The following is a 12,375-nucleotide window of genomic DNA, read 5'->3' as shown; positions in this document are numbered from 1 at the left end:
TGATATTTGTGAATATTTTACATGTCTCTAATGATAATTTTCCATGTAACAATATTTGTTGAATTTTAAGAATAATGATATATTATACACACTTTCAAAAATATATGAAAATACATGTTCAGCAATACATTCAGTAAAGTCTGATTTCCTCTTTCAGCTGCACACCTGATTGTACTAGGTTAATGATTGGACTTGATCTTAAAGGTCTTTTCCAACCTAATAATTCTATGATTCTGTGTTACGGTTCACATCATAGTTACAAAATCTTCTAAATTCCAGTCTCCTTAATTGTTTGTAAATAAGCTGTAAGAAAACAGCATAAAAAGCTGAAGTCTAAAAACAAAGGGCCAAATCATACTATTCTTAGCTACACTCTGAAAGGCTCTTAAGTCACAATTTAATCTTGAATCACCGAAATCATTGATGAAGTCAAAATTACGCTAGTGACTGAAATAGAAGTAAGAGCAGGCCTTTTCATCAGTATGGGCAAGGATAACAGAATCCTGACCATATCTATTGTTAAAAGATAATTCTTCAAAGGATCAGTCACCAAAATTGCACTGATAAACACAAATTTCTGTGGATTTTCACATTTAAGATTAGCACTGAAATGAGGAAAGCTCAGACAACTTTAAGAGTCGCTGAAAGCTGTGATCCAGTAAATCCTGCATGGCTTGCTTCATGTCTTTTATTTTAACTGCACTAACTTTCTTCAAGTCTTATACATTATAAAACAGCAAGTTCTACAGAGACATTATTATTCTTAATTTATTGGTTAACGAGAATTTCTGTTCTGGGGAATTCATTTTCTTTCTCATAATATCAATTCTGTACTTCAGACTCTTAAATTGTCTTTTTCTCTATTGTGTTTATTGTTCTGTATTACAACATTTAATCTTAGAAAGTTCTTTAGATCATGTATGGATCTATATATCATATTTTGAAATAATATTGCTATAAACAATACCAGCGAGGAGCTCAAGATCAAGACCAGAACAGATGTAACACAACATGAGCCAAATTCTGCTTCCCCTGCCTATTTCAGCAGCCAGGGCAGATGCCATAGTGAGCAGTATGTCGCCGGATCTGGTCCTAAAGTATACGTACTTTGAGTCACGGTATTAGGCAGAGTGTCTTGACAAAAAATTAAATGTTTCACGAAAATATAGAAAAGATCCTGTCCTGAATTCTTACACAGTCAACTCTGGTATTGACTTCATCAAATAAGTAAAACTAAAGCTATAGAATGATGGAACACAAAATCATACTAACTGCAGACTGTATTTACACAATGCAAACATTCACCAAATTTATTTTGCAAGATATATAACCTTGTAAAACACTGTAAAAAACTACCATAGTGCATCTAAGTCAGGTATTTCTGAAGTTTCATCTGGTGACAATTTAGTGTCCTTAGATATAGCCCTAGAATATGCAGCTGCGAAATTTTAGGAATTATAGGGTATGAACCTGCAAACTTGTAAACGCGTAGAACTGCCCCAGTGCCCTCTTGGTGCAAAATGCTAACTTCTACTAGCTTTAGTGGCAGAGAATAATATTCCTCATTTGCAGTAGAAGATATAAAAGTAAAAAATTAATACCTCTGTCTTCAACTAGTAATTTGACTCACTGAGAGTGAATGCAACTTCTGTGCGGAAAGCTGCTTCTTCTCATCCTGCAGCAGCTGCAGATTTCTTTTTGCCATCTTGAAATTTCTGAGCTGAAGTTTCTCAAAGTAAAGCATGGAATAGTTTATCTAAAGACAGAGCAGCACTAATACAGCTTATGGGGTTTTTTTATTTCCCCTGAAAACTCCATCTTCTTAGGTACTACTATACACCTGGTGATGAAGCTGCCTTGGGACTTGACAGTAATCTGTTGACACATCATAAATATGAGGTGCCCGAAGAGTTAAGAATGATCTGTACTTTGTCTTGAAATGCTACAGGACTGCCTAGTACAGCAGCTATGGTGATTCCCTGCTTGAGAGCTTCTCGCAACACAGTCATTCTTTCTTGGTTATTTTTTAGCAAAAGCTGTGACCATCATTTTCTTTATTCATGCCCATCTCGTTCCTGATTTATTTACAAACCTCTCCAAGTTGCATAAGTATAATAATAAATAATCTCTAGGACGACCATCACTACTTGCATATGTAGATAGTTTTCTACACTACTGCTGTGTCACTTTGAGGAATCTATTTCCAGAACCTATTTACTCAAAGAAACTATTTCTTTCCCTTTCTCCATCCACTGTTTTATCTATTGGAAACCTGCAAGAAGAAATTCACCCAGGAAAAGGCAAACTCAGGAAAATTCAAAACTTTTGGGAAGGAGAGATAGGAACAGATATGTGTGTGTTTGTACATGGAATTTCTTTTTCTAATGTCTGCTCTTCAAAATTAAACAAAATTCTGCTTCTCTTAGTCAGGTGAGTAGGTCAGCCTGATTTACTCACCAGAATGAGACAAACAGAATTTGCCCAGTAGTCTTCAAGGTCTACAGTTAACAGAAATCTTCTTTCAGCCATGCTCTCCTGCTTTCCTCTTTTTTCTCCCCAATAAAAAATAATAATTTGGACCTTAAGTGATTCAAAGGTCATATGAAATTTTGAATCTGGCAATAAGAATTGTATAGCACTGGCCTATATTTAAACATTTTTGACAGACCTGCATTTGAAAACACTGTTTCTAAAGTATGTTTAGAATTTGAGTGCTGAAGTTAAAAGCGATGAAACATGTTAAAGTGTAGCTGTTCTAACTTCCCAGTATGTTACTAAACACTGATCTTCACACACATCAACCTCATGTGCACATCAAATCACAAATGGTCTATTTTCAGAGGCCCTAAGCACTTGCAAGTCTCTTGCACTAATAAAAGCTGAAGGTACACAGTATCCTTGGCTGTCCGTCCAAAATTTTACACATACATGTATGTACGCATGTTTAAATGATTTAATTTTTATGGTACTGAAGAAGTTCATTGATTCATGTAAGTAGCACATGCAACTACGGCACATAGCTGGATGCTACAAAGCAGTGAGTAAACACACAAGCTGTTAAACCATATGACTAATGTATAACAGCAGCCACCTAAAGAGAGGAAAGATTACTCTGCTCTTGCACATATCAGGCAGTATTTTATTCAAACTGCTGGTCATTTTGGGTCAGTCTGAAACCCATAGTCACTAACACTTTACTCCACAGGTATTCATTGATATAAATTGGGCTATCTGTAGAATAAAATACTATTCATGAAAAATAAGGGAATCATAAAGCCTATAAAATTTACTAGCTCTTACTAGTAAGCAAAGCAAAAAAAAATTGTTATGCACTCCTAATAAAAGTGAGAAAATTTGGACCTTACTGAGAAATAATTTTTTTTTATTTTAAATATTTATGGACTTAATTGGATGTACTAAGTAATAATACAATATTTAGCATGTATATATACATAGATATATAAATATGTACATATGTATATGTATGTAAACAGACTCCTACTAGAGAATTCTGCCATTAAACACTTGCCGAGAAAATGAGAGTAAAGAAAAGCATCTCTATTTTGTGAGATTATTGTGGTTCAGTAATATATCTGGAAAACCTAAAGTGGATATTCGCTAGAGAACATCTACACAATCATTTACCTTTCCCTCACTGAGTTAATGAAGAAAACTGCTTTTCTGAATTGACTAATGAAAGGAGATGATAAAGCAGCTGTTTGGATTCTGTATCTTTTTTCCACTGGCTGTACCTTTGATTCCTAACTGTGCAATTTACTTTTCCAGACTTTTCCAGGATTCCTGGAGTGATTAAGGATATAGTAGATCCAGAGAGAGGGCTGATCCTTTATTATTTCTCCCTAAGTCTGCAGTTTGAATTTTACATGAGGCAGAAGTTCAGGACCAGACACAAAGTAGTGTCTACATTCTAAATGCAAATTTTATATAAAATTTACTCCAGGGATGTGAAAATGGAGAACACAAAATGTATTTTAGTAATGCAAAATTATAGTGAAAAGGATTAGCTTTTCCCATCTAGCTACTTCAAGTCTGGGCCTTTCCTAAGAAGAAACCAACTACTTTGTTTCATATTGTGTGTTTGTTTTGTTAATACAACTACAAAATATAGTATCAATAAGTATGTTTGATCAGGTTGTTCACTAGGGAAATATTAATGTCTCCTAATCTACTGGCTGGGCCATCTAAACCTCCGAAACACTCTATGCAGGTATTTAGAGAAGGCAAAAACTATATTAGGTATATGAGTATGTGCTATGAGGAGTTATGGTTAACATTTCCCACAGTTGTCATAACGAAAACTCTTATAGAAACCACAACACACCTTTTTAAGGGAGGAAATTCCTCTTTTCACTTTATATAGATCTCAGGAAAAAAAAAAATCATGACTGATATTATACAGTGAACACTGTAAAAAAAGGAACCATATTTTCCATAGGGATTTTACACTACAATTGAATCTTTACTACTCAGTAGCATCAATACATTAATTAATTGCTTTATATAGACATTACATGGTTGTAGGAAAGTATAATTTTCTGTCTTTTAGTAAACATTACACTTGTCAGTAGGAAAAAAAAGTTCTTTTTTTATCATTCTGACAACTCCATTTTACAGTAAAAAAGTTGACATTACTTAAACAAGTGTCATTTAAAGTTATTTGTTATTTAAAGCATGAATTATGAATCAAATTATCTTCAGTTGTGCCCTAACCTAAACTCTTTCCTGAAGTGTCACTTTTTGTTAAGATCAGTTTCAGATTTTAAGCATTGCTCCACTCACCTAATTGATAGCAACACAAATTCATGATAGGCATAAAATGAAACAGTTTCTGTGACACAACTCAATAGTGGGTTGAGGATTAGTTCATAGTGACCTCGTACAGACAGCCTTTATTCTTATGGTGGGGGTTTTCGGGTTTTTGTTTTGTTTTGTTTTCCCCCAGTTATAATTATTCAGTTTACAGGTCATCAGTTACTGGAATTTTGGTCACTTAACCTGCCAATTACTGATGGCCACTTCTACTTAGTTTAAAACATTAGAGGCAGCTGGCAACTAGAACATTCGGTGTTCACAGACCACAGGGTATGATAACTCCAAGGTATTATGAATTTTCTTTTGGTACATCAAGTGTCTACAGCACAAGTTCTTTCCCACTTGCTGCATACACAAAATGAGTCTGTGTCACTTCTGATACACTCAGCTCATTCCCCTATGACTCAGAACAGCATATTAGGAGAACCACAGGATAAAACAGATATGACATTTCAAATATATTTAATAGTCATTATCCAGAGCCTGCTTTCAATCCAAACGTTAAAAATCACTTTGGAACATACCTGTAGTATATGAACATTAAGCTGCATTAATCATGAAGTAATACTTCAAATTAAATCAACCGGAGCCAAATTCTGCCCTCACCTTCACTCTGCAAGTTCACTGCTCTGGAATACATCTTCTGAGTTTGGACTTTAAACTACCTGCTAAAGATTAAGTAGTTCTTTGATTAGCACCCTATATCCAATGGTCCAAATTCTGCCATTTCTCACATTCACAAAAGTAAGTAGAGGACAGTACGGATACAACTGGCAGCAGAATGCAGCCCAGTTGTAATTTCTAAATGAGCTTTGGTGGAAGACAGAGCATGTAAGTCTTTCGCTATAAAGCAATCATCAATATTGACTCAGGCTACTGGAAATCTGACTAGCTATTTTGCTGTTTTATGACAGGATGTGAGTTTTGTTACCATTTAGGGGTAGGAGGGAATCACCACACACATTTTCTCTCTATTTGACTAAGCAGAATTTTCAATGCTGAAGGTTTGGTTGTTTATGGGGAGAGGAGGAGGCAATGGGGCCCCAATGATACTGTTCTGCGTCAAAAAAATAAATATTTATGTATATATATTCTAAAGAAGGAAATTTAAAAAAAATAAAAACGTACGTCTTGGAAAGATAGCTCATATTTACATACAGGATTGGAGGGCTATAATACACTGTTGCAATAGATGTCCTCAGTGTGTAGAGTTTCTCCCACGTCCTGTTAGTTACTGTAGATGATATGACTGCTTCAGAAATGCCCTCCCCCTTCTCTACCCCAAACCAAAGCCAAGTGAAACCTGTGGAAGCACCCACCTCTGTCTGACGATCTCCTGGGAAAATACCCCAGCGTGCCCCAAACATACTAAATGCCTGCCTGCACTCTCACATGCACCTCTTTTGCACTGGTAGAACTCTGTTTCAGTGGGCATTTAGTTTTGAATCACACAGGAAACACTAGTGTGACAGCAGAACCAGACATGGTCTGGTTCCACTTTCATTAAGTCCACCTCCCTTTAATGACTTGCGTTGGTCCCTTCAGTGGTGCCTTAACAGCAGATTTCACTGCAGACAAAAGGTAAAGTTAAACCAGGGTCTAAAGTGAGGTCCAGGGTATTCTAAAAGTCTCCTACCTGAATTATGGACATCCGGCTCGGGGGAGCCTCGCTGGCGTTAGTCCCTTGCCCTGTGAAGCTGGTGTGGCAGCCCACATGTCCCTGGGGTACAGTCAGGTTGTTGGAGGCGGGCTTCAGGTACATCACCTCAGACCTGGGAGAGCTGAGGGGCAGGCGGGTCTGGTAGTCAAAGTACATGGGTGAGGTGGCCAGCGATGGGCTGCTCACCACGTTCATGACATTGAGGGGGCCCCGGCTGTCCTCGCCCTCACTGGGCACCAGCATAATGTCATTCTTGCTGATCTTCTTCTTCTTGCCCTTGCTCCCTCCACTGCCACTGCCTCCTCCTCCCCCGCCACTGCCTCCCCCTCCTCCCAGCTGAGGGTGGCTATACTCGGCAATGCGACAATTATAGGTGCGGATCTCCTTGTTCTCTCGCTTGCACTTCACGGCAATAGTGATCATGGCAGCCAGCAAGATGATGGAGACAGTGCTCAGCGTCACGATCAGGGGCAGCGACAAGTCCCAGTGTGGTCGCCGATGCTGCTCACCATTCACCTGCGGCTCGCCAGCCTCGGGCAGGGGCCCCGCCAGGGCCCTGACAATAAGCTTGGCCACTGCGGACAGGCTGGGCTTGCCATGGTCACTGACTTTTACCACCAGTTCAGCCACAGGGCTGAGCTCCTCCCAGTAGGGGTGCAAGGTGCGTATCTCACCGCTAGTGGGGTCCATCTCAAAGAGGTGCTCCTCATTGCCTTCCACAATCTCATATGTGAGGCGCCCACTCTCCCCAAAGTCACTGTCCAGGGCGCGGACGGTGCCTACAGGGTAGCCCACCCCAGCATTGCGTGGCACCTGCAGCTCAGCAGTGTCATTGATGAGGGCAGGCAGGACAATGAGGGGTGCATTGTCGTTGACATCAAGCACAGTGACACGCACTGTAGCGTTGCTTTCACGGTGGGGTGAACCCGAGTCTTTGGCCAGCACGCGAAACTCAAAGTGCTTTGTCTGCTCATAGTTGAAGCTCCTCAGAGCATAGATAGCACCATTGGTGGGGTTGACAGAGACATAGGTGTAGATGGAGACGTCACCCACATGCCCGGGCAGAATGGAGTAAGAGACTGTCCCATTTTGGCCCAGGTCAGGGTCCTGGGCCAAGACGGAGCCCAGGTACTCTCCAGGGATGTTGTTCTCAGGCACCTGTAACACATAGAGGTTCTTGCTGAAGCGGGGTGGGTTGTCATTCTCATCGAGGATCCGCACGGAAAATGACTTGGTGGAGTTGAGTGGGGGGTTCCCCCCATCACGTGCCACAATGGTCACATTGTACTCGTCCTGTGCCTCACGGTCCAGGGGCCGGTCGGTGACCACAGTGTAGAAGTTGTCATAGTTCTCCTCCAGGGTGAAAGGGACGGATCCGGGCCCGCCACCACCGCCCAGCACCCGGCACTGAAGCTGCCCATTCTTGCCTGAGTCGCGGTCGGTGACCCGCACCAGGGCAATGACAGTGCCTGGTGGGGCAGCCTCACTCAGTGCTCCCTGACGAACGGAGACAAAGCCAATGGTGGGTGCATTGTCATTGCGGTCGATGAGGCGGACAGTCACCTTGCAGTGAGCAGGGATGGGATTGGGCCCCAAGTCCCGTGCCTGGACATCGATCTCAATGAGGCCGCTCTCCTCATAGTCCAGGTTGCCCTTGACACGGATGAGGCCACTCTGAGGATCGATGCTAAACAGGTCGCGGACACGCTCAGGTGTGTAGCCGCTGAAGGAGTAGAGCACCTCTCCGTTGGTACCCTCATCAGCATCAGTGGCATTAAGGTCGATGACGGCAGTGCCCAGCGGTGCATTCTCCGGCAGCTCTACCACGTAGGAGGCTGCCTCAAAGATGGGACTGTTGTCATTGGAGTCAATGAGGCGCACATTGATCTGCACTGTGCCTGAGCGTGGTGGGTCACCACCGTCCAGTGCCGTCAGTACCAGGGTGTGGTGACTCTGCTCCTCACGGTCTAATGGCTTCTGGATGACCAGCTCCGGAAACTTTGTGCCGTCACCACGGGACTTCACGTCAAGGGAGAAGAGGCCGTAGTCATCACGGGTGAGCAGGTAGGTGCGCAGCCCGTTGTCCCCAGCATCCGGGTCGTGGGCGCTGGTGAGGGGAAAGCGGGTGCCCGGCGCAGCGTTTTCTGAGATGTCCATGTCCACTTGGTCAGAGGGGAACGCTGGTGCGTTGTCGTTGAGGTCCTGGATCTCCACCTTGATCATGCAGATCTCCTGGTCGTTGGCGAACACCTCGAGGGACAGCTGGCACTTGGCGCTGCGCCGGCACAGCGCCTCACGGTCGATGCGCTGCTTGGTGTAGAGCAGCCCGCTCTCCCCGTCCACGTCCAGGAGGTGCGGCGCCGAGTTCTCCAGCACCCGGAAGGTGGATTTGGGGCCGCGGCCGCCCCCGGGGCCGCCACCGGGTGCGCCGCGCTCCGCGGGCAGCGTCCCGCCTCCCGCCGCGCCCGCCGCCAGCCGCGCATCGCGGCCGATGTTCCCGATGACCGTGCCCGCTCCCTGCTCCTCCGGCACCGAGTAATTCAGGTTCTTCAGCGACAGGGCGGGAGCCCAGCAGAGGAAGAAGCAACAAATGGAAAGGTACATCCCCGAGCAGGGGTGGGGGTGGCAGCAGCTGCAGCGGCGACCAGGGTTGTCCCCGTCTTCTCTGCCTCCTGCGCTGGGTTTGGTCTTCCTCCTCTTCCGTCGGCTTACTCTTTTTTTTTTTCTTTCTTTTTTTTTTTTCCTTCTTTCTCCCCACCCCTATATTTTAAGTTCCTGAACCTGTTGCTCTAAAGCATCTGCAGAGACACAGGATGAGAGGCAGCAAATAGACCATGTAGCTCAGAGGGAGGGAGCAATCGGGGGGGCCGGAGACGGGGGGGAGGGAGCAGCTTCGGCAGCGTTTCAGCAAGCGCTTGCCGTGCTTGCAGTCCCCTCGCAGTTACTTCGGCTGTCCAACTTCGGCAGTGGGAGGATTTCAAAAATCAGAAAATTTGCAAAAGATCTTCTCCTCCTGGCAGGCGACGCGTTCCCGATCCTTGAATCCCCGCAGATGTACAAAGGATAATAAAAATAATAACAATCATAAAAATTCGGCTGCAGAGGTTGTTTTTCTAAAAACGATCAAAAATATTTTTTTTTTAAAACGTGTATTTACATGTACATGGGAAAGGAGGGTGGCCACAGGTCTATAAGCAGGGGTAGAAAAGCTTATTTGCTACTCAGCGCTTGTGATGCGATTGATGGAGTGGAGGGGTAGGAGAGAGACAGAAGGGAAAAAAAAAAAAAGTCTCAGCTCGTTGTCGAAGCCCTCTTCGTGTGCAGTGAGAGGCAGTGAAATGTCTGATTGCACCGCGGGGTTGTTGGTTTTCAGGGAGTGTTTTGCTGCATTTAGAGATCTAATCTTGCATTGCTTGCGGCGGAGAGCTGCATCTCGCTGCCATCGGTATTTCCCCCCCTCTCTGTCTCGTACACCCTCCCTGTTTCCTTCCCGAATCAGAAGGCGAGGGAACGAGGACGGCAGGGCAAGAGGGGAAAACAAAACACACACACAAAAACCCCCCAGGAAAAACTCGTGTCCGGATTGGTAGTTTCCTTTCTCTCCCTCTACTACCAGCCTCCTACTCGTCCTTTTGTGGGGAAAAAATTAAGAAACCCACCAGCTGACCGTCGTCATTAGCAGTACATATATATTTTGAAAGAAATCACAGGCTGTGCTCAATCAAATGCACCCTTGGGTTTCTTTAAGACAGGCCAGTAGCCGCCGCCACCACCACATCCTTTCTCTCCGTCTATCTATGCGCGTGTGCGTATGTGTGTCTGAGGAGCTGCACTTTTCTCGATGCAGTTTAATTCCAGTTTGCTTTTCTCCCCAGCCGAGAGGAAATCAACAGGCAACCCATGGCTGGACGCATAGATTTAAAAAAAAGGCGAGCAAGAGAGAGAAAGGAAGGGGGGCGGAGGGGAGAGAAAGAAAGAAAAGCCACCACACACACACACTCTCTCTCTCTCTTAGTCTCACGCTAAAAGGGAAACAGTCTCTGTATTCACAGGGCTGCGCTATCAAGTGCCTCTCTTTTCTTTCTATTCAGCATCTCCTTCCAATGACACTGCCGCCTAGTCCTCTTCATCTAGGGGAAGGGAGAAGAGAAGGAAAAACAATCCTGGCGATGAATAAAGTGGGAGATCTTTTAACCGACTAATTTGCTGATATTAAAACCTATGCAGCTCCGCGAGTGGTGTGATGCATTTTTTGCAGTCCTTTCAAGCTCTAACAGTCTCTCTGGGCATCTCGGTACAGGGGAGAAGAGCGGTGGCAACGCCAGATGCGTTCCCCCTCTCTGATATACCTTTCCCAGCGGTAGGGTGTATAGGTAAATATTGGGGAAAGGTAACTAAATTTTATTTCAGGTTCTTTTAACAACCAGAAATAAATGAATGGCATATCCAGAAATGCAGGTGTTTCAATATGCTGAATGAGTCAGATCCAGCGGAACAAATCACATTCACTATCGCCTCATGTTCCTCCCTTTCACAGACATTAGTTGCAGCTTCTTTCTAACGCTTCTCTGACTCACTCTGTAGACAGGAAAAAAAAATAATCAGATTTATATTTGAGGGGTGGGTGGGGAGAAAAAAAAAAAAAGAGAAGAGGGGGTGTCGGATCCAGCTACACTTTTACTATACCTCTTTCTCCGGGAGACTGAGGATCAGGAAAACAAGGCTGTTATCCACTCACTGGCACAGAGGCGCGTCTGTCTCCTGCTTTGCTGAGTGTTTTTAACCGCCTTTCCTCAGTGTTATGTGTGAAATAAATCAAAGATCTTTCATATTAAAAGAAAAAAAAAAAAGAAGACAACAACAAAAACATAGGTTCCCAATATATAGCTCACAGATCTAGTTCCGAGTCTCAGTTCTGCAACTGTTTTTTTTTTTCTCCTTTATTTGAGTCCGGCCCCAAAGTACACAGTTAATTCTGCAACCTGTGGTAGAAAGGCTTTCAAAAGAAAAAAAAAATAAATATTCTTCTCTGCCTCATTGATGGGTGGCCCCTTTCAGACAGACGGTCGCCAGTCTTAGCCAGACAGCACGCGAAAGGAACGCCGATCCCCGACAAACCAGATCCATTTCACCAGCCGCCCGCAGGGAAGTGGAGAATTCGGCGAAAATTCAACAGTTGGAGCCGCTCTCCGCCGCCTCCTCCTCCTCCTCCTCCTCCCTCTCGCCTCTCCTCTCCGCTCCCCCCCCGCCTCCCTCACTGCAGCACTCGCGGGGCCGCCGCGCCGCGCCGCGCTCGCCCAGCGCCGCTCGCCGACTGCCGCTATTCACCTCACGCCGCGGCTTAAACATTGATACGGATTCCCCGCCAGCCAATCAGCGGCGACGGCGGCGACCGGCCCCGACGCCCACCCGCCAATGGGAGGAGGCGGGGGCGGGGCCGCGGCGGGCGCTGGGTGTCATTGATTAGATCGGTTCGGTGGGAGACGCGCAACGTGCGAAGGGCTCGGGCGGGCGGGCGGGTTGCGGTGTCTCGGCGCCGCGCCCCGCATCGCCGCGCCCCCGGCCCCCCGGCTTCGCGTTATCTATCTATCTATCTATCTATCTATCTATCTATCTATCTATCTATCTATCCATCTATCTATCTATGCCCCCCCCTCCCTTTAGTTTATTTTTGAAGACATATTAACAAGTCTTCCGTGATGCCGGGTGGCAAAGGAGAGGGGACGCGACACCCCCGCACTCCTCCAAAGCCCTGCGAGGGTGAGGACTTGACTCCGCGGTACGGTCCCCGGCTCCACCGGCGGGGCCGGCGCACCCTCACCCTACGCCCGCCGCCCTGGGGATGCATGGCGGGGTGTGGAGAGAGGAGGCGGCGTGTGGAT

At 45.1% G+C, this 12,375-nt stretch overlaps 1 protein-coding gene across 1 annotated transcript in view; it reads right to left on the bottom strand.

Moving 5' to 3' along the window:
• The window catches only part of PCDH17 (protocadherin 17), a 93,111-nt gene extending 84,014 nt beyond the window's left edge, over window positions 1-9,097 (bottom strand). The window contains exon 1 of the mRNA XM_009961250.2: window positions 6,470-9,097. Coding sequence (XP_009959552.2) covers window positions 6,470-9,097 — 2,628 coding nt within the window. The remainder of the gene's footprint in view (window positions 1-6,469) is intronic.
• Between the last annotated feature and the right edge of the window lie 3,278 nt (window positions 9,098-12,375).

The sequence above is a fragment of the Leptosomus discolor genome, chromosome 1 (genome assembly GCF_034619465.1).
Source record: "Leptosomus discolor isolate bLepDis1 chromosome 1, bLepDis1.hap2, whole genome shotgun sequence".
Lineage (NCBI taxonomy): Eukaryota > Metazoa > Chordata > Aves > Leptosomiformes > Leptosomidae > Leptosomus > Leptosomus discolor.
This window is presented reverse-complemented; position numbering and strand designations above follow the sequence as displayed.